The sequence below is a fragment of the Lissotriton helveticus genome, chromosome 10 (genome assembly GCF_964261635.1).
Source record: "Lissotriton helveticus chromosome 10, aLisHel1.1, whole genome shotgun sequence".
NCBI lineage: Eukaryota > Metazoa > Chordata > Amphibia > Caudata > Salamandridae > Lissotriton > Lissotriton helveticus.
In genome coordinates, this window is record NC_136071.1 from 13,113,039 (window position 1) to 13,135,727 (window position 22,689).

Genomic DNA, 22,689 nt, shown 5'->3' on the forward strand with positions numbered 1-22,689 from the left:
TTGAGTCCACCGCGTGGGCTTGAATTAGCCAAGGCTTGTTGCCCAATCCTGGGTAACTTCGACGCCAACGACTTCATCCATCGTGGGACAGCTCGCACCTCCATCCTGGTCGCCGACAACGCCTCCTGGTCCGAGAGACTGCAGAGCCCAGCAGCGCCCACTCACCTGACTGCGGTGACTTCGCCCGGTGCCATCCTGGTGCCCACTTAATCACTGGCTAGTGATTCAAGAACTTGGTCCCCTCTGCTTTCAGGTTTTCTTCTTCCTTGATCCAGGCTTGGATCCATCGAACTTTTCTTCACTGGTCGCCTGCCAGCAACTTCTTCCTTCCAGGCTCCTGGTCCGGCAACGAGATCCCCGACGTCTTTTCAGACCTATGCAGCTGCAGCCCCTGGGCTAGGTAACTTCGGCACTCCGGTGTCCCAGCATAGCCTCACTATCCAAGGGTCAGGATCCACTGTCATTTTCTCCCTACCAGGTCGGGTTCGCCCGTGAACACTAACTTTGTGAATTCTAGCTTCCATAGACTTTGTCCCGCATCCCGCGTGAGAGTGCACACTCTGCACCCGAGTCCCCTAGGCCTCCTAGTAGTAATCTAACGATTCCCTAGTCCAGTCCTAGCGATTCCAAAGCCTATTAGAACTGTTACTTACCTGCTAGTAATTCGCATTCCACTTTTAGCGTATATGGTTTTTCGTGCCCCTCGGGCATTTGTGTACCGTGCTAACTTAAAAGTATTTTCGTAAGAGTTTTGTTGTGTGCTTAGCACCCTGTCCTCATAAAGAGTACAGGGTTGTTGTGATTCTAATAAATACATTGTTTATTTTCATAACACTTGTGTGGTGTCCTTTCACTGGGTGTTCAAGGGGTAATGTGATGGTAAAACAGCTGGCTTAACACGCCCTCTAGAGTCTTAGCCTTAGACTGCTCGTATCCATGCTACTAGGATAGCTGGTCTATAAGGTTGACTTACAACCAATCATCAATAAGGGTTGTTTGGACTGATATATAGTGATCACTAGAATAGTGAGCACTGCACATCAGGCCAACTTCTCACAGTCATCAGAAAAGCTGCTGATTTGTTGGTCCTTCAGTTGCCCTCAGCTGTGGTAAAGTCAAATATTCTGACTGAAGTGCTAAATTCTCCTTCCTCTTCTATTGAACCTCTGCTGCCTTTCAATGAGGCGTTGACAGAGCCAATTATGGAAGTGTGGCAGAAACCTATGTCTGCCTCTGCAGATTCTGGATCCGTGACAAGAAGCTCCTAGTGATCCAGCTTTCCTTTGTGCTCATCCATCTCCAGAAAGCTTGGTGGTTCAGGCTACTTGTTCCAAGTAGTCAACTGGGTCCTTCCCCACCACCTGGGGGATCGAGACTCGAAGATAGAGCAGTCGGCTGAAAAAGTGTTTTCCTCCGCAAGTATGGTTCTGAAGTCGACAAACGCCACATGTTTGCTAGGGAGGTACATTCTTGCTCTAATGTACTCTGTCAAGCAAATGGCTCCTAAACTTCCTGAAGAGGATCATGTTAATTTTCTAGATGCGCTTTCAGATTCACAAGCAGCACCCCATCCTGTCATCCAGTCGGGTCTGGACACAGCAGACTTGGTTGCCAGATTGATGGGTTCCTCGATTGCTACTAGAAGGCATCCCTGGCTTAGATCTTCAGGTTTCTCGTCAGATGTACAGGCTACTTTACTTTATCTGCCCTTCTATGGGTGAAGATTGTTTGGAACAAAGGTGGACTCCTCGCTGCAGTGATTTAAGGACAGTTGGGCTATTGCAAGATCCTTGGGCCTGCAGTCCCAGCGGCTTTGGATACAAATGGTATTAAGGTTTTGGGAAGGCGGCTTCCTTTCGATGCAGTCTGCAGAAGCAGAACCCTCTGTACAGGTCATACAGAGGAAAGAGTAGAGGCCTTCTGCGGGGGTCCTCCCGGCAACTGTCGTCCTCCTCCTCCTCCTTACTCACCTTCCCCCACCACTGGTACCACAGTAAGGCAGCTTCTAGACCCCCCACCCCCATCTTGGAGCATGCTGGCCCTGTAGGGGGTCGAGTGTCCCATATTCTACAAGATTGGAAATCAGTTATCTCAGACAGTTGGGTTTTGAATCCTGTGTAAAATGGGTACACCCTACCGTTTCAAGAGTTTCCACCTTCTTACTCTCCTCACCAGGTCTGGTGTCAGAGGACCATTTGCTGCTTCTGCAGCATGAGCTTTTTGCCTTACAACAGAAAGGTGCGTTAGAGGTGTTCCAGAGCAGGAAAGGTGTCAGGGTTGTTACTCGCGCTATTTCCTGATTTCCAAAACGGATGGTCGGCTAAGACTGATCCTGGACTTCAGGGTTTTGAATTTTTACCTCTGGCAGCAAAAGTTCAAAATGTTGACCTTAGCTTTGGTTGTTCTTGCGCTGCAGCAGGAAGATTGGATACTGTAGATTGACTTACAGGATGTGTATTTCTACATCCCTATCCTGAAGTCGTATTGGAAGTATCTCCGGTTTACGGTAGGGTCTCAACAAGACCAGTTTGCAGTCCTCCTTTCTGATAGATACATCTGCCAGTGGATTCCTCACCTTGTGAATATCCCCTTGCATCAGCAACATTCGGAAATTCTTTTTGTAGCTTTGCGCCGACGTGGACGACGTCAGAGGCATGGCATCGCATGCGACTCTGCTGACGTCACCGACACCATAATAGGCCCACACCGGCGTGATGACATCAGTTCCCTTTTTTCCGCGTCGTCTACACTAACGGTTTTCAAGGGATCGTCTGTAGCTGTATAGTAACTTTGTTACTTTGTGTTTCTACTGGTGTTTTCTTTGTCTTCTGTCGTGATGTCTTTGAAGAAGACTGGATAGCGTGCGGAGAATGTAACAAGATGCCTATCACTGATCCGCACGAGTGCTGCGTTTGGTACTTGAGCTCTGATCATGACGTCGAAGATTGTCCATCCTGTAAAAAGATGACTCCGAAGGCACTCTGGGAGAGGGAGGCGAAACTCCTCGTAGCGAAGTTAAAGAGCAAGAAGGATAAAAAGAGTTCGAGGTCACGAACTTTGCGGTCGAGGTCTCGTTCGAGGTTGTACTCGGGGTCTTCTTATGCGCATGCTTCGAGGTCTTCGAGGAAGAAGCATAAGAAGAGGAGTCATGAATCACGCCATCACTCTGAGAGACTAGAGTTCAAGGCCGAAGTCACAGGTGAAGTTACTTCGAAAGGAGTCGGTGGCCTCAGCTTCGGAGGTACAGGTCTCAGAGGGTGAGGCTTCGCGTGCGGATTCGCCTGTGTCACCGGAGCAGTTGCCGAATCCTTCTCCGAATCCATCCCATCCTTCTGGTCAAGAAGATGAAGATGAAAATGATGAGGAGGAAGGAGAGGGCGAGTCTTTGTTGCCTGCGGGTTCGTCGACCCCGGTGCACCAGCCTGAAGTGGAGGCAGAGGTCGAGAAGACTCCGCTCCCTCAAGAGCAACCTGGAGGCTTTTATCCAGCCTTTCCGGCTCCAGGTCAGGATCATATTCAGTTCCTGAATGCCATGTTTGGAGTTTACTCTAGGGCAATGTACCCCACTGGTGCACCAGTTGGTCCCACGGGTCCATTAGCATTTAATCTGGGTGTCCCCCAGGATTATGCTCCTGCGCCTTTTATTCCTTTCATGCAGGCTCCGACTCTGCATTGGCATTTTCCAGCGCCGCCGAATCAATCGACGCCGATACCCTCGATTCCGATGCCGAATCCAGTTCGTCCTCGGGTTAAGCTGCCTCTTCCGATTTAGAGTTCGGTGTCGGCTCCGGCGGAGTCAGTCACGGATCCGTCGACTTAGTTTATGAAGGAGAGGTCGAGGCGTGAGGCACAGAGGCTTCTGGAAGAGGAGAGGTATCGTGATGAAAATTTGGAGGAAGGTGAACTGCAGGATTCGGAGGATCCTTTTGATGACTTGAGAGAGGCTAGTGGTCTTGAGCTCTCTCCTGAGTGGGATTTGGCCTCTGTGTCTGACGTACCGTCCAAGGATGTAACACCTTATCACGTTGTTATTAAGAAGGCTGCTGACTTGTTGAATATTACTCTGCCTACTGCTGAATAAAAGTCTAACATTCTAACTGCGGTCCTTCACTCGCCTTCCTCTGTTATTGAACCAATGCTCCCATTTAATGACGCTTTGGCTGAGCCTATTTATGAGGTGTGGAAAAAACCTGTGACAGCTCCTGCTGTTTCAAGGGCTGTTGCGAGAAGGTATAGAGTGGCACCTGGTGACCCGGACTTTTTGTCGACGCACCCCCTGCCAGAGAGTTTGGTTGTGCAGGCTGCCTGCTCAAAGAAGTCTACGGATGCTTTTCCACATGTTCCTGGGGAAAAAGAAACAAGGAAGCAAGACCAGGCGGCAAAGAAAATCTTTTCCTCAGCCAGCATGGCGCTTAAGTCTACAAATGCAACTTGCCTGATGGGTAGATGCATCCATGCTTTGATGGATTACGTCAAACAATTGGTGCCTAAAATTCCCGAGAACGATGGGAAGGATTTTCAGGAGCTAATTTCTGCGGCAAGGCAGGTAATCCAGAGTGGGCTGGACACGGCTGATTCAGTGGCGAGAGTGATGGGCTATTCTGAGGCCACTAGGAGAGCTGCGTGGTTGAAATCTTCAGATTTTTCTGTGGATGTTCAGTCTGCTTTGATGGATTTGCCCTTTGATGGGTCAGGGTTGTTTGGAAAGAAAGCTGACGCTGCTTTAGAGCGGTTTAAAGACAGAGCGACAGCAAAGTCTTTGGGCCTTCAGACCAGGGGCTCTTTTGGAAAGCGATTCAGAGGATTTGGCAGATCTTCCTTTCGGGCCTACAAACAATCACAGCAGCAGCCGCAGCAGCAGCAAAATACGCTGTACAAGTCGTTCAGGGGCAGACAAAGAGCTCGTCCTAGAGGTCGCCAAGCCTCCTCCTCCTCCTCCTCCGCCAACACCGTAAAGCAGCCCTAGATCCGCTATTCCGGATCATGTGGGTCCAGTGGGTGGTCGGCTTACCCATTTTCTGCGAGATTGGGAATTGATTACATCAGATCATTGGGTTCTCGATCTCGTGGAGAATAGGTATACTCTTCCCTTTCGGGAATTTCCCTCAAATTACCCTCCTTGCCAGGGTTATTGTTCGGAGGACCACCTGCTGCTCCTGCAGGAAGAAGTCCTGACACTGTTCAGAAAGGGTGCGATAGAGGTGGTTCCGGTGCAGGAGAGGGGTCAGGGATGCTACTCCCGGTATTTTCTGATCCCCAAGAAGGATGGCAGACTTCGTCCAATCCTGGATCTCAGGATCTTGAATCTTTACCTGAAGCAGGAGAAGTTCAAGATGCTCACCCTTGCACCGGTTCTTCAAGCGCTGCTGGAAGAGGACTGGATGGTGTCAATCGACTTACATGATGCGTATTTTCATATACCTATTCTGAAGTCGCACAGGAAGTATTTCCGTTTCACGGTTGGATCGCAACACTACCAGTCTGCGGTCCTTCCGTTTGGTCTTACTTCTGCACCTCGAGTATTCACCAAGGTGATGGCTGTGGTGGCTGCACATCTCAGAAGATCGGGGATACCGGTATTCCCGTATCTGGACGATTGGCTGATCAAAGCAGAATCTCCAGAAATAGTGCTCCATTATTTGCAGGAGACAACTCAGTTGTTGCACAGGTTGGGTTTTTCGATAAATGTACCCCCAAATCTCACCTGGTGCCCTCCCAGCGCAACCTGTTCATAGGTGCGGTGCTGGACACTACTGTGTCGTGCATTCCCTCCTCAAAGGATTTGCGACATTCAGGAAATGATTCCTTTATTCTACAATGGAGCGGTCGTTCCAGTCCTGAAGGTCCTTCGTCTGCTCGGTCTGATGGCTTCTTGTATTCTGTTGGTCAACCATGCACGCTAGCACATGAGGGCGCTCCAGTGGTGCCTCAGCAGGCAGTGGTTTCAACACCAAGGGGATCTCAGGGAGTCGGTGAGGATCTCGAGAGAAACTGCAGCGGATCTGTCTTGGTGTTATGTTATGTTAGGTTAACCGGGGTCTTATAGAGCGCTCAGCTACTCAGTGTCCCGGCGCTATCAGACCCAACCAGACACAGAACAAGAAACCTGATGGACTTTATTGACAAAACAGCCAGGTTTTGAGCTCTTTTCTAAAAGACAACAGGTTGTCTATCTTTCTCAGTGACAGCGTGGAGCGTGGAAGGCAATCTGTCTCAAGGAAAGCCCTTCCAACTACCTCCATCGGTGGCCACAGTAATAACAGATGCATCCACTCTAGGGTGGGGTGCTCATCTGGGGCATCTGGAGATCAAGGGTCTTTGGTCTCCAGAGTAAAGGTTGCTTCACATCAACCTTCTGGAATTGTGGGCGATACGTCTGGCACTCGAGGCCTTCCTCCCTTCACTTCGCGGTCAGTCAGTTCAAGTCATGACGGACAACACCACCGCGATGTGGTATGTCAACAAGTAGGGAGGAGTAGGGTCGCAGTGTCTCTGCGTCTCTGGTCCTGGGTTCAGGATCATCAGATTTGTCTGATGGCAAATCTGGCCGGAGTTCTGAACGTGCGTGCAGACAGTCTGTCGACAGTTCTCAGCCGACCACGAGTGGAGACTTCATCCAGAGGTAGTTCATCACGTCTTTCGGACGTGGGGAACTCCTCGGGTGGACCTGTTCACCACTCACGAGAATGCTCACTGCCCGTCATTCTGCAGTCTCCAGTTTACGATGCAGGAAGCCTTGAGGGACGCGTTTCAGTTGAGTTGGGACTCTTAACCCCTTTATGCGTTTCCTCCCATACCCTTGATTCCTCTGGTTCTGAGGAAGATTCGCCAAGACCGGGCCCAAGTTATTTTGATCGCCCCGGATTGGCCAAGAACGGTGTGGTACACAGATCTTCTCCACCTCTCCTCTCACCCGCCGCTCCGTCTCCCTCTCAGGGCAGACCTCCTCTCCCAGATGGAGGGGCAGGTTCTACACCCCCACCTCCAGACCTTACACCTTCATGCTTGGAGATTGAATGGGGCAACCTGGTTTCCTTTTCTCTCCCACACGATGTGGTAGATGTCATCTTATCGGCCAGGCGTGACTCCCCTAAGTCCATTTATTCTTATAGGTGATCTAAATGTGTTGCTTGGTGTGGGGAGCAGTCCATTGACCCTTTAAGGGCTCGTTTGTCCAATATACTTCAATTTGCGCTTTCCTTGGCCCAGCAGGGTTTTGCGGTGGCAACTATCAAAGGTTATTTGTCGGCCTTATCGGCTTTCCTTTGTTTGCCGGACCAGCCCTCTTTGTTTAAATCTCCAATTGTTTTACGTTTCATTAAGAGCCTTACCAATAAATTTCCTCCTACACCTTTTATTGTGCTTCACAGCGATTCAGTTGGCATTGGAAGAATTTCATCCTTCTGTCAAGGGGAAGTTTTTGCAGGTCACGGGTAACACCACTGCCATGTTGTACTGCAACAAACCGGCCCGGGTGGGGGTCCTGGACCCTTTGTCGAGAGGCTCTTCTTCTCTAGACATGGCTGGAACAGCAGTGCATAACCCTGGTGGTTCAACACCTGGCAGGTTCTTTGGATACTCCATTTGTGATCTGCCAAGCGTCGACTGCTGTGTTTGTCCGCCCTGGCGTTCAGTCGGAGGTTGTGCAAAGTCTCATTCAGCAGTATGAAGAACCTTGGTTAGATTTGTTTGCCTCGGAAGAGAATGTGCATTGTCAGCGCCATTGCGCGCTGGAGTTTCCCCAGACGGCTATCGCTCGGCAACGCTTTATGTAGCGAGTGGAGCTCACGCCTGTTGTACACCTTTCCGCCCATTGCACTCCTGCCCAGGGTTCTGTAGATCAGGAGTGACCGGGCCCAAGTCATTTTTGTGGCTCCAGAGTGGGCAAGGAGAGTCTGGTATCCAAAGCTTCTGAGAATGAGTATTGATCCTCTGTCTAGGCTGCCCCTACGGGAGAATCCTTTGTCGCTGCAACATGGGAGGGTTCGCCACCTAACCTGTCAACTTTGCACCTCCATGTGTGGAGATTGAGCAGCTACAGTTGATAGCTTTTGACATTCCTCCCGAAGTCTAACGATATTCTGGCGGCCAGGCGGCCCTCCACTAAGACTTTATTCGCCTGCCGTTGGCAGAAATTTGTATTCTACTGTACAGAAAGGTCCATCGAACCTCTTTCTGCTTCTCTTTCCACTGTCCTTTTATTCACTCTAACCCCTGCCCAGAGGGCTCTGCTTTGGGAACTCTCAAGGGTTACGTTTCTGCTCTGTCTGCCCTTTTGCAGCTGCCAGACCAGCCACCTCTCCAAGTCTCTTATTGTAAATAGATTTCTAAATGGGCTGGCTCACTTGTTTCCACCCACGCCCTTTTGTGATGCCACAGTGGGAACTTAATTTGGTCCCTACCGATCTGATGTGTGCTCCCTTTGATCCTTTGCACAATTGCCCCTCCGGCTGTTGACCATCAAAATAGCCTTTTTAGCGGTGATTGCATCTGCATGGAGGGTGAGTGAGTTGCAGGCCTTATCCAGCTCGCCTCCTTGTCTTATGTCCTTCACGGAGAAAGTGGTGCTTCGCACCAGGGCATTCTTTTTGCCAAAGGTTGTGACCCCATTCCATCTGGGTCAGTCCATCACTTTACCCACCTTCTTAGCTCCCCCGCATCCTCTAAGGAAGAGGAGCGTCTCCACCGACAGTACCACGCTCTTTTTAGGTTCAAAGAGGGATTAAGGGCCCATTCCACCAGGGGAAAGGCTGCGACTACAGCCTTGGTTCGGGGGTGTCCCAGTCCAAGATATGTCAGGCTGCAACGTGGGCATCTTTGCACACATTCGCAAAACATTACGGCCTTGATGGTCAGGTGCTCAGGGACACATTTTTGGTTTGGGATGAGTCCACAACCTACCGCCGAGATGGTATGGCTCTGGTATCTGATTCAAAGGTAAGGAATCTGGAGCTAGATGTCTCTATCAGATTAACAAGTTCCTTACGCTCGGTAACACATTATCTGGTAGAGACTCTCCCTAACTGAAGATTCCATACAGTCCCACCGATACCTCTCTGCTTTGCGGACCGATATTGTAGGATTGGGGTAGTTTCCCCCTTTCAGGACCCTATTTTTGCACACGACTGTCAGTTACTTCGTGGCTCAGCGCTTCTGGTGTGGACAAAAATGAAACTACTGACGTCTGCGCACCTGGGTGGCGCCTTTATAGGCACCACGTTGTCTTAACCGACACGAATACAGATGTAACATGGAGCCGAATGGAGCCACCCGATCACGCACGCAAGGGGTATTGCTCAGCAAAAGCTTCCAGATCCAGCCTGATGCCTGGGAAATTCAGAGGTAAGGAATCTGCAGCTAGATAGTCTATACCAGGTAATGGGTTACTGAAGGCAAGTAATTTATTTTTCGGATGAACAAGTTACTTACCTTTGGTAATGACGTATCTGGTAGAAACCTATGTTTTAGATTCCTTACTGCCCCACACAGCCTCCCTGCTCTGCAAACTGATTTCTAATGATAGGGACTCCCCTAAAGGGCCCTAGATTTTATGCACTAGTGGTCAGTCTCTTTCTTGGCTCTGCGCTTCTGCCGTGGATGGTCATGTTAAGAACTGACGTAGCACGCAGGGCAGCGTTTATGTAGGTCCCACAATATCATCCCGGCGCCCACGATGCGGACTATGGACGCGGAGCAGACATATTGCACCTGACGACGTACAAGGGTACTGCTGAAGAAAAATCTCTGGATCCAGACTAACGCTTGGGGGAAATTCTAAGGTAAGGAATCTACAACTAATATATGTCTCTACCAGATGCATTGTTACCGAAGGTGAGTAACTTGTTCTTCATGTATGTGTGTTCGTTCTCCCTATGAGTGTACCTGTGTAAGCAGGTCTGTCTACCTACGTGTGCTAATGGCCATCTGCTCGTTCTGAGTAGTGCATATCTCTGTATGCATGTGCTCATCAGTGTTTATTTGATGATAGCTGGCGGCACAGCACCCAGGATAATATCCTGCATCGCTAAACACTTACAAGGTCCCAAAGGTGAGACCTATTGGCTATTTAATGCTTGTATAATGTTCTCTTAAGCACAGCAAATGCAGAATCTTTGATTTGAAAGCTTAGTAGGTACATGTCCATAGAAAGCTTTAGAATTCAGAAGTAGGTGGAATGATGCAGAGCACAAAGAAGGTAGCTTGGAGAATATGGTCTCAATGCCTGGAGATTAGGTAACCTCTCAGACGTGAAAGAGGTCCCTCAACCACCGTTGCTTCTAGCCTTCTGCTTCTGCGAGGAGTTCTTACTTTGGAGTGCTTTAACTTGATTAGTATTAATGAGTGATAATATTGGTGGGAAGACTTTGCGTAATAACCTTAACCGGCTGATTAAAGGGAGGCCCAACTGCTGTCGTTAACACCACCTTCATGGAGCTCGCACTTCATTTCTGTCCATCACTGCTCTGTTGCCCTTCATGAGGAAAGAGTTGTCATTTTCCTAACTTGTTCTAATGTCTGCAGAGAAATTGCTAAGATGAGAAAGCTTTTGCATGTTAGTCATGGAAAGTGTAACCAAAAGTTCTGTCTGCCCACAGCTTCAGATGATGAGTTTGAGAATCTTCGGATCAAGGGTCCGAATGCTGTGCAGCTAGTGAAAACCACACCTGTGAAGCAGTCTCCACTTCCAGTCATCCCTGAAACCATCAAGGAAGTGATCTATGATATGCTAAATGCACTGGCAGCATACCATGCCCCGGAGGAAGGTATGTGAATTACTACAAGTCTGTTCATCAGTGTGTGCGAGAGAATTCTCTTAAACTACAATTTTCCTATTCCATAATACGAATAAGGTTTTAGGGTAGTTTTTAAGCCCAGTCATTTATCCTGTGGTCTTGCCCTGGAAGTTTGCAAGGAAAGCTTAACATCGAAAAAAGGCAAGCCGCAATATCCTAGGGTTCCTTTAGAGTACAGGAGTATTTTGTTTTTTTAGCATTAGGTGGTAGCTGAAGAATAATCTGCTGTACAGGTAGCTTGTAACATTCTTATTTACAACTTTTCTGTTTTCACCGTTTTGTTTTAAAACTCATCCTAGTGACAGTGGTATATAAAGGTCGAGAATGATATATTTAAAAAGTTCTTTTATTTGACTACTAATACTTACATTTTCTATCCAGTTGACAAGTCTGAGCCCAAGCCTGTTGTGACAAGTCAGGAAGTGAGCCAGATTCTGCAAGACATGGGGGATGATGTCTACCAGCAGTACCGCTCCTTGACACGCCAGGGAAGCGACTTCGACACCCAGGCTGGTTTCACCATCAATGTAAGCCACGCAGGTGCCTGATGTCCTATGCTGACTTGCCAAAAGCAGGGCAGAATACTGAAAATGTTGATCCCTAAACGCGGTTTGTTCTTTCTTAAGCATAATTGTTTCTGGTTATGTTGGATGGTTGTACTCTACCTTGTCACCACTGTGACTGTTGTCTGTAGTGGTACTTTTTCACCTGTTTATTCATTTTTTACTTTGTCCACTCTCATGTTGACATTGCTGCATTTTCTAGCGTGTTCATTCATGTTGACTTAGTTCTTTCTTTTTTTGTCATGCAGGCTCAAGTCTTCACAGCAGACAGCACATCAGCTGACACTCCTCCATCCGGAACACCCCAAGGAGAAGGTAAATATCAAACCTGCGCATTCAATCTTATTTTTATGGCATACATTTTCTGGCAAGAGTGTTCCAGAAATATGTTTGTTGTATTCCCCATTGCCATTTGCCCAGTCTCTATGAGCCATGCCAAGTCTGTATTTGAAAGATATTTTTTAATAATTCTAAATGGTTGAGCACCTGTGGGTTGTAGCCTAAGATAGTTTTTAATCCTTTGTCTATGGCTTCCTTTTCTGATAGATATTTCGTTCCACATGTTTTGAATGTTTCCCCATGTGCGGGACAAGATTTAGCAAACATTTTCCCCCAATAGCTTAATTAGTGCCACTTAGTGTGCCACGTTACTCCAGTTGCAGCTTCATCCACCTCGGATAATGGCATAAGACTAGATAGTACAAAAAGTGGCCCTGCCATCATTTAGTCTTTCAGTGCTTAATTGATGTAGCTCAGGAACTTATCTGACTCTTTATTGAAAAAAATATTCTGTGACTAAGTTAATTTATCTTACCCCACTTCATGAAGACCCTTTTCTAGTTGCACGAACAACCGTTTCCATGCTTCCAAACAGATCCTGCAGTGTATTACGTAAGCAAACTAGTGCCTCATATCTTTTTTTTTTTCACAGCAGAGAAATATTAATCACACTGTTTATCGCTTCATCAGGGCCATCTAGTATTACCACAAAATAAACAAAAAGATATACGGTTACTGTGATTTAAACTTATCATTAAGACCTCAATATAAGCGCTTATTTTATTTGCCATTTAGTAGTTGGAAATATTATGTCAGCCGGGCAAATTGGTATTTCTGATGGATACATCTGGCTGTGGATTCCTCACCTTATGAATATCCCCTGCGCCAGCAATCTGCGATAACTTCTTTCCCTAGCGCTCCACGCTGACTAGGTAGTCGCAATACCATGGCTCCGCACGCGGCTCCGCAGGACGTCACTGGAGCCATAAGAGGACCATGTCGGTGTGATGCCTGTTCTTTTTTTTCCGCGCTGTTGACGCTAATGGTTTTTTCTTGGACTCTCCATACTTGCGACTGGATACTTTGTCGTTTTGATAGTATCTCTCTCTGTTTTGGCATGTCTGCCCAGAGGAAGTCTAGTTTTAAGCCCTGTAAGGAATACGGGGGGGTCATATGTCGATCACTGACCATCATGAGGGCGGTCTTTGATGATCTTCTGACCACAACGTCTAGGGCTGTTCTTCTTGCAGGAAGATGAATCTGAAGGCTCTGAAAGAACGGGAGGCCAAGCTGTATATGGCAAAGGCAAGGAAAGAAAAAAGGGGTTGTAAAAGGTCAAAGTCCTCGACTTCGCACGACTCCAAGAGAAAGCATAAGAAGATGCATGCAACTCGGTGCCGGTCGTTGAAGGCTGTGGTTTCGAGGCTGCCTTCTCCAGTCCATCGACGTCGAGAAATGGACTTTGTCTCTCCTTCAGTGTCTCCGAGGAGACTTAGTTTCATTCTCCTTCATATAAGGGGACTCGAGCAGTCTCGACATTTCTCCAAAACCTGTGCGTCTCGAATCCGGCTGATGAGGTTCCTTCGGCGACTGTGCCTCCGGCGGCTCTGATTCCAGAGGTACCTCGTTTGGATGTCGAACCAGCACAGAACCCATAATTTCCGGCGCCGGGTTCGTATCATCACATATTTTAAATGCGATGAATGGCGTGTTCGCCAGGGCCTTGTACCCCTCTGTAGGGCCTTTGGGTCCCATGGGTCCTATGACTTTTAGTTTGGGTGTGCCTCACCAGTATCCTCGGGCCCCCTTTGTGCCATTTATGCAGCCGACGCCGTCCTGGCAGTTTCTGGATCCACGGATGTTGACACCGTATGGGCAGTCCCCGGCTCCATCCTGTGAACCTTCTCTTAATCGTTTGGCATCTGTTACTGCAGCGGACCCTCCGCCGCTGCTCCCGGAGCCATCGACCACAACCGAAGATGCGCTCGAGGAGAGGGCAGCAGAGGTTGTTGGAGAAGGAGCAGTGCCAGGCTGAAGAGATAGAGGAAGGAGAAGTTTGTGATACGGAAGATTTGTTTGACGGATTGTGTGAGGCAAGTGGACTTGATACTTCCCCATAGTGGGATTTTGCTTCTCAGAAGGCTTCTCCTTCCACAGAGGTTGCACCGTATCATATTGTGATAAGGAAGCTGCTGAACTTTTGGATTTGCAGCTTCCTATGGCTGAGTATAAGCCTAATTAACTCACGGAGATGCTTCATTCTCCTTTCTCTGTGATTGAACCACTTTTGCCTTTCAACGAAGCATTGACCAAGCCAATCCTTGATGTGTGGCACAACCCACTTTCTGCTCCTGCAGTTTCAAGGTCGGTGTCCAGAAGATATAGACCTGCTCCATGGGATCCGATATTCCTTTCATCTCACCCTTCTGAGAGTTTAGTGGTGCAGGCTTCATGTTGCAAGCAGTCCACAGGTGCTTTTCCGCATGCTCCTGCTGACAGGGATTCCAAGAAGTTGGAGCAGTCTGCAAAGAAGGTCTTCATCGGCTAGCATGGCTCTGAAGGGTACCAATGCCACTTGTCTGTTGGGTAGATCTATTCATGCCCTTATGGACTCTGCCAAACAACTTCTTCCTAAGTTGTGTAAGGTGGATAGGGGAAATCTGAGTGAGGTGCTGGCAGGCTCACAGGCTGCGGCTGCCAGGTCCTGTCTGGCCTGGACACGGCGGATTCTGTTGCCAGGGTGATGGATTCATTCATTGCAACAAGACATGCACAGGCTACCCTTCTTGATCTGCCTTTTGATGGGTCTAGACTGTTTGGAGAGAAAGCGGACTCTGCTCTGCAAAGATTTAAGGACAGTGAAGTCTTTGGGCCTGCAGTCTCAGGTGAAAGGTTATGGCTATAGACAATACTGTGGCAGTCTCACAACCACCGACCCCTCCAACCGCGACCAGCAGAGTAAGATTTCCAGACGTCAAGAGACACCCTTGCACCCGGTGCCCCACGGCCCCCTGTGCCCAACTCCTTGGTACCTACCTATCCTCCAAGATCCCAACTTACCCCCTCGAAATGTTGGTTGCTCCTGAAGAATCTCCATCCCCGTGCCTGCAGCCTTTGTTCATCTTCCAAGTTCCCCATTGAATAACATTGAGCGCCCGACGGCTCAAAAGCATCCTGTACCCAGCCGCTCGACTGCCCCTGGCAGTGCAACCTTTGTCCTATCCTACTTCCCCATTTGCCCGAAACAAGTGACCAGGAGCCCAGCTCCCACAGCCGCGTGGCCTGCTAGCCAGCAGCCACCAACCGAAGGCCCCCTGCCTCTCTTTGGATAACATAGGGCCTAACTACCTGTCAGGAGTCATATCGTTGCTTTGACTGTTAGCCCTGTAGGGCGCAAGCATGCACGAGCAATTAGCAAACCAAAGACTGTTAATGTTTGGCATTACTGTAACCAGTAATGCGACCTCCTCAGTTAATGTTTGGCATTGCTGTAACCAGTAATGCGACCTCCTCAAGATGGCCGCCATTGTGGATAGTTGCGGTGGAGGTTGTCTTTCTATGCGGTCCAGTGTTCGTTGGAAGCGCGAGCCCTTCAAGCTGCGCACTTCAACAAACGTTTTTTAGAGAAAGCAGTTCGAGTTCGTTCCTCCGCATAATTGCCTTAGCGGGAGGATGCAGACCCCTTGATAATCCTTAGTGATTCAATAGTGAGTAAATACATCCGCATTTGCCCTTGAGAGTTTAGAACTCTGCCAGTTAGCGGAAATCTCTTCAGCACTGAGGGAGCAGGGAACGAGTGTTCGTTTCCTTGCCTGACGAGTTCCCGTAGCGTTGAGCAGTGCGAGTGCGAGAGGACTACGAGTACAGGCTTGTGAGTCTTGTCCGAGCAGTTCCAGTGACATTTCAGATGGAGCCTGCATCGAGACTTAAACAGGACTACGGAGTGACGCAGTAAGCCGCTTCAGCTACTTAAAATACAGTAAGACTCCAGCTGCCGCGTCACAGAGTAAACTAACTGGCCTTGGCTATTTCCTCCCTTCATTGCGCTTTTCCTACTCTTACCTTCCCCTCTGTTCCTCCCTTCTTCCTATTTGCGCGCTTCTGTAGGATTCCTTGGTTCCAAGACATTATGTGTATATAGTTCCAGTGCGTCAATCTACCAAGTGATAAAGGAAACATTTAAAGACAGCATTTGGAAGTCAAAAGGTACAAAGAAGGGCATAATATTCAAAGTGGAGTTAACTGTTAAATTAGATAGTTAGTAATGTAGTGTTTCTCTTTTAGAAAGAACTTCCAGTCATTAAAATCACATATAGAAGAGAGGCGAAGGCTCCGAAGACAGCTGGTAGGATGAGTACTAATTGGAGAATAGTAGTTAGAGGTATATTGGTATGCTGTTGTTGTTCTCAATCCCCTACCCCTCTTTTGTGCATTAGACACCCACGCAGAACAGTCAGAAGAAACTGAAAAGAATATTCCAGATTCAGACCAGGGTGCTCAGCGGACGGAGTGTCTCTTCTCTCAATCCACTTCCCCTTTTCCCCATGATTGGTTGAGGAGCTTATAGCTGCGACACCAGTTAGCGGGCGATTGGGATTAGCGTCTGTTCTGCCTCTGCAAAGCACCTGGAGCCGTGACACTACCTCTCCACCTGGGTGCCCCTGTGCCTCTGAGGGTGTTCCAAATGTACCTAGCTGACCCTGGGATACCCCTGAGTCTAGGCCCAGAACCTTAACTCTTCCAGTCGAGTTATTACCCAAAAGCCGATAACTCACTGTTCGAGGCATATGAGCTGCAGATTGTACACTTAGCAATAGATTGCCACCTGGTGTTGGGCTCGGATGATTGCAGGTTGTTGTCTTCTTTGAAGAAGTCTTTGTAATCACAAGATAGGTGACTCCTCCCTTGGACCATACTGCGGATGGTCATCGACTCCATCCTCAGATTGTTTTTTTCCCGCCACTGGGTTCGGATTAAAGTTTTCCGCTCCGGCTAGAAAATACTTTTTCTGCATTTTCGAAGCGTGAAACTTTAGATAAACTTTTTTCGACATTGAATAGACTTTTTGACATCACCAGCTACATTCCGGTGCGTCGACGCGTGCCGTTGGGCCTATCGGCGCCATACGGCCTACGCCTCATGGACAGAACTCCATTCAAGAGATGCCCGGTATGTCGAGCAAAATTCCCTCATAGCGACCATCACGGGGTTTTCAACCTCTGTCTCTCGCCAGAACACGACGATTCGACCTGCACAGCCTGTGCCTCCTTCCGATCGAAGACCATTCGGGATCGGAGGGCCCGTCGACACGAGATGAGGAGATCAGCGCCAGCACCGGAGGCCATCTTTGAGGAGGAGATTGTCGGAGAGGACGTCTCCGAAAACGAAGATCCACTCGAAGATATCTCCGAGGACGAGGCTCCACTTGTTGCCGAGGAAGACTCGCCTAATCTCCAGATTATATCAGGGGGAGAGGAATCAGATGACTCGATACAGTCTCGGCAGCCCATGAGTACCACTGCCCCTGCACAACATACACTACCCAAGCCAAAGGCAGCGGTCGGCACTCCGCCCATGGGGCCCAGTCGAGACCTAAATTTACCCTCCGACGCCCCTCCTCCGGGCTCGTCTCCGAGGAAGAAAACTACGCCTTCTGGTGCCTCTGCGCCGAAAAAACCACATGTGCCAATTCCACCTCCTCCATTGTCACTGAAACATTCTTCAACACCGAAGGACTCTTCGACACTGAAGCCAAAACGTCCTTCGGTGCCCAAAGACCCTTCGGCACCCGAACCAAAAGACACATCGGTGCCAAAGCAAAGAACCGTACCAGACCCGAAAGCTTCGACTCCGAAACAATCCGGTTCCAAAATATTCCTTAAAAAGCACCTGTATGACTTAAACGCATTTTCAATTGTTTCAGGAGATACACCAGTGCTGGATTCAACACTGTGTAAGAAAAAGTAACAATAACATTACCTACTAAGTGAATTTTCTCCCATAGGATAAAATTGGGGATTCTATGTGAAAAAGTTTCTACGTGTCAACTAAAATACAATAATATTCCTAAAAAATCACTACTGTAACCGAAACTTGTACTTAACCTTTTACATGAGATGTCCCACGAATGAATCTGACCTAGTCCTGTTAGAAAATTTATCTATAAAGTAACTAATAGCATTTAACTAGAAATTCCCATTGAGCTCAATGTGCATTGTTTGAAATTGTGTTGCCTATTGCAACAAATGTAACTATTGTAATCAGGCTATTGCCTATTTGAAAAGTATTTAACTAAAGTAACTCATTCTGAGAAAGTATATTTTGATACCTTGTTGGTTGTAAAAGAAAACTATATAGTTTGACACAAAACAATTGGCCTAGAGTTCAGTTCTTGTGTGTGAGACCATTTGCTGACTGAGTGTGTACAACAAATGCTTTACACTGTCCTCTGATACTTCCTTGCTGCTCGACCAAGCTACCACTTTAGAAAGTAAGGTTATAACTAACTTTTGCCTCTGCCAAACCTCTGAGGACTGTGGACTCTGCGCACACTGTACCTTACTTTGGTCCAGTATATACAGAGCCTCTTTCTTACAGTCTATTATACGCCTTTCCGCCTATACCAGTTCTGCCCAGAGTGCTGAATATCAGGTGCGACCGGGCCCAAGTCATCTTTGTGGCTCCGGATTAGGCACGAAGATACTGGTATCCCGGTCAATCCCCCGGTCCGTCTGCCTATTCGGTACGATCTTCTGTCACAGCAGAAGGGGAAAGTTCCTTTACCCGAACCTATCCAGCCTCCACCTGCAACAGTTGGCAGCTTTCGACCTTCCGCCTGAAGTCTGTGATGTTATTTTGGCAGCCAGGTGTCCCTCCACTGAAACGGTATATGCCTGCAGGTGGAACAAATTTGTGGCATGGTGCACAACAAAGGCTGTGGATCCCCTTTCTGCCCCTCTTTCTGAGGTCCTTCTGTTTCTTCTATCTATGGCCCAGCAGCGCTCTGCTCTGGGCACTCTCAAAAGTTATCTTTTGGCCATCTCTGCCTTTCTACGGCTTCCAGATCAGCCTTCTCTTTTTAAGTCCCCGGTTGTCAACAGTTTCCTTAAAAGAATTACGCATACGTTTCCACCTGTTTCTTTCATAATGCCTCAGTGGGACTTAGTTCTTGTCTTGACCTTTCTGATGTGCGCTCCCTTTGATCCCCCTCATAACCGTCCCTTATGTCGTCTTACTCTCAAGACGGCTTTCCTGGTAGCTATCACCTCTGCCAGATGGGTGAGTGCGCTCCAGGCTCTCTTCTAAACCTCCTTTCGTCTCTGTTCATCCGGACAAGGTGGTTCTGAGGACCCGTACTCCTTTCTAGCCAAAGGTTGTCACGCCCTTCCACACTGGACAGACCATCACTTTGCCCACTTTCCGCCTATGCATCCCTCTAGGGAGGAGGAGAGGCTTCAACGTCTTGACCCAAAACGGGCACTCGCTTTCTATCTGCAGCGTACCCAACAGTTATGGGTGGGTGACAAGCTCTTTGTTGGATACGTGGGCGCCAAAAACGGTCGGCCCGGCACAAGCGGACCATCTCCCGGTGGGTCGTTCTGTGCATCAAAGCCTGTTACTCCTTGGCTAAGAAGGACCATCCTCTTGGGCTGCGTGCCCATTCTACCAAGGCAACGGCAGTCACTACTGCCTTGCGACGCAGCGTTTTGCAGCGTGGATCTTTCTGGATTCCCTATGCTGGTCATTATTCCTGCAGTCCAGTGGTTGGGTCCGGAATCGTAGTGTTTTTTTTTCTTTTCTCGTAGCACAGGTGGGCGTCAACGTCTCACCATTTGGTGTCATCCTGTGTCGTCATCTCGCTACCCCCGGAATCTCCCACCTCTGGGGGCCATCTTCAGATTCTTTTTTCCACCATTGGGTCTTGATCGTCACGAGAGGTTCCAGAGTTTTTGGAAAGAGGAGAAAATAAAGAAGAAAAACCGCAGAAAAGTTGCAAATGTCATCTCTCAAACAAGAACACAGAGCCAGGACGATGGAGGAGAGGAAGTTCGAAAACTTCGACGTCCAACAGAGAGTGTGCATACAGGGAGCCCCCTGACAGCAGGAATGGACAAAACACCTTTCGAATTCTGCCGTAATTGCCACCACAAGTACGCGCACACCTGGTGGAGGTAGGCAAGAACATGGCAAACTCCTGCCTCAAATCAGCTCTGGATGCAGCAGATACATCCATCAGACTCATGATGGTTGGGATAACCGAGAGGAGGCATGCCTGGCTGAGGATTTCAGGTTTCAAGCCGGAAGTCCGAAATAACATTCTAAACACATCCTTCAATGGGGGAACGCTGTTCGGGGCACCGGTGGATGAGAAACTGACGCAGCTCAAGAAAAAGAATGAAACTGCGAGTTCCATGGGAGCGCTGCAGTTCAGAGGTATGAGAAGGGGCACCCCATCAAGGAGACCAAACGGCAGAGGAGGAAACCAGCCGGGACCGTCCCACCACACCTTCCAACAAATGTTTGAGAAGTTGGCCTGGTATATGATGATCACTATTCTAGTGAGCACCTTGCACCAGTCCAAACAACCCTTATGGTGATGGTTGTAAGTCAACCTTATAGACCAGCTATCCTAGAGGTAGCGTGGACAGAACAGTCTTGGGCTAAAAGACTCTTGAGGGCGTGTAAAGCCAGCTGTTTTACCATATGTAACCCCTTGAATATCAAATGAAAGGACACCACACAGGATATATATATAAAATATATATGTATTTATTTACTAACACACTCCTCTGAACTCTTTATGAGATCAGAGGCCAAAGCACATAAGTTACTTAGTCAGAATACGTTAAGTTGCACAATTTACAGTTAGGCCCTAGGGGCGAAGCAAACCATATATTAAGAAAGTGGTATAAGTACCACGTCACGAGAAAAGGAAAGGCCTAGGGCCTAGGGAATCGCTGGGGCTACACTATGAGCCTTAGTTTAGAGGTAGGAGGCCCACAGGTGGCGCGTGCAGTGTCTTTACACACACGCGAGAGACAGTTAAGTCAATGGGAACGTAGAAGTTAAAAAAAGGATTTAGGACACTTTCTGTAGGAGAGTAGGGTCTGCTTCCTATGGTCACCCCCACTTTTTGCTTTTACTTTACTGGTTTTCGACTTGGATGTGGCTGTGGGCCTGCTAATCAGACCCACAGCCCAGATGCACTCTCTCTAAAATCACACCATGTACACTAGGTACATCCACAATTGGGAATTGGTTCACCTTGTCAGCCCCTGTAGAAGTGTACCGTAGGTACTCAGGGCACAGGTGCAACCAAGGCCTACCAGGGGCTGCAGCATGTATTATGCCACCCCTGGCTGGCCACTCAAACTGACACAACTGGCTAATCACTCAGCTAGGGCAAGGTCGTGTAATCACCCCTCGCTTAATATAGTATTCCTATATCTACCCTTATATATAGACACATAGTAACCTATAAGTCACTCCTATGGAAGGCCTTAACAATCCTGGAGGCAGAGTGCTTGGTTTTATGTGAGATGGTGCTCTAGCATGAGCTGAGCCTGTCTGCAGCTTTCGGAACCATGTCCTTATAGCTGTTCTATGATATTGCCATACCATATACTCTTAAGTGCATTATAATCCTCGCGGTTGAATGCTAACTTGGCTTTATCCAAACATGTCGTGTAAGGTGACATACGCTTTGGAATACTACACCCTCGCCAATTCTGGCGACGGGGGGTAGCATTCAACCCTTCTAGAGGCAGAAGACATGTTGCTAACTATCCCGGTTAAAGTTAACCAGAGCCCCAGTGTCACAAAATGGACACTGCTGCCACAGACACAAGTCTGACCTCCTGCTGCTGAGAGTCCTTCCAGTCACGGAGGTTTGGACAATAGGTTTCCTGCCTGGAGAGGTGCGAGCACCACCCCAGACAGATGGTGCCTGTTTGCCCAGGGTGGTCACTCCTTGGCCACAAGGGAGATTCTTCAGTCTTCAGCTTCAGCAGGACGTCGAAGGTCCAGTGTTTCATGTCAAGTTTCGATTCCAGGATTATTCTAAAGTCTCAGGACTCAGCTCCTACCTTTATACAACTAAAAGTGGCTGGATTACTTTCTAGGTCCCTCCTATGGGTGGGACCAGGAAGGGGGGTGGTTACACCCACTTTCCTTTGTCCAGTTTCGCGCCAGAGCTGGGGCTGAAGTGCCCCAGCAACCGGTTTCAACTGGGGTATGCATGGAGCACCTAGGGTGCTCAGGCAATGTCTCAATCTATTCAGCCCTCCCTGTCCCAATACACAAAGTCCTGTCTGGTGGTGCTCGCACCTCTCCAGGCAGGAAACCTATTGTCCAAACCTCCGTGACTGGAAGGACTCCCAGCAGCTGGAGGTCAGACTTGTGTCTGTGGCAGCAGCGTCCATTTTGTGACGCTGGGGCTCTGGTTAACTTTAACCGGGATAGTTAGCAACAACATGTCTTCTCCCTCTAGAAGGGTGGAATGCTACCCCCGTCGCCAGAATTGGCGAGGGGGTAGTATTCCAAAGCATATGACACCTTACACGACCTGTTTAGATAAAGCCAAACCAAAGTTAGCATTTAACCGCGAGGTTCATAATGCACTTAAGAGTAAATGGTATGGCAATATCATAGAACAGCTATAAGGACATGGTTCAGAAAGCTGCAGACAGGCTCAGCTCATGCCAGAGCACCATCTCACACATAACCAAGCACTCTGCCTCCAGGATTGTTAAGGCCTTCCATAGGAGTGACTTATAGGTGTCTGTGTGTCTATATATAGGGTTAGATATAGGTATACTATATCTAAGCAAGGGGTGATTACACGACCTTGCCCCAGCTGAGTGTTCAGCCAGTTGTGTCAGTTTAAATGGCCATCCAGGGGTGGCATAATATATGCTGCAGCCCCTGGTAGGCCTTGGGTGCACCTATGACCTGGGTACCTATTGTACACTTATACAGGGACTCACAAGGGTGACCCAATATCCAATTTGGTATGTACCTACAGTACATGGAGTCCATTTTACAGAGAGAGCAGA

General features: G+C 48.4%; 1 protein-coding gene across 2 annotated transcripts in view; it reads left to right on the plus strand.

The window, feature by feature from the left end:
* The window catches only part of HUWE1 (HECT, UBA and WWE domain containing E3 ubiquitin protein ligase 1), a 1,655,742-nt gene that overhangs the window by 811,531 nt on the left and 821,522 nt on the right, over positions 1 to 22,689 (plus strand). For both annotated transcript variants that reach the window (XM_078664564.1, XM_078664565.1), the window contains 3 exons: positions 10,596 to 10,763; positions 11,175 to 11,320; positions 11,605 to 11,671. In XM_078664564.1, the coding sequence (XP_078520690.1) occupies positions 10,596 to 10,763; positions 11,175 to 11,320; positions 11,605 to 11,671 (381 nt within the window). The remainder of the gene's footprint in view (positions 1 to 10,595; positions 10,764 to 11,174; positions 11,321 to 11,604; positions 11,672 to 22,689) is intronic.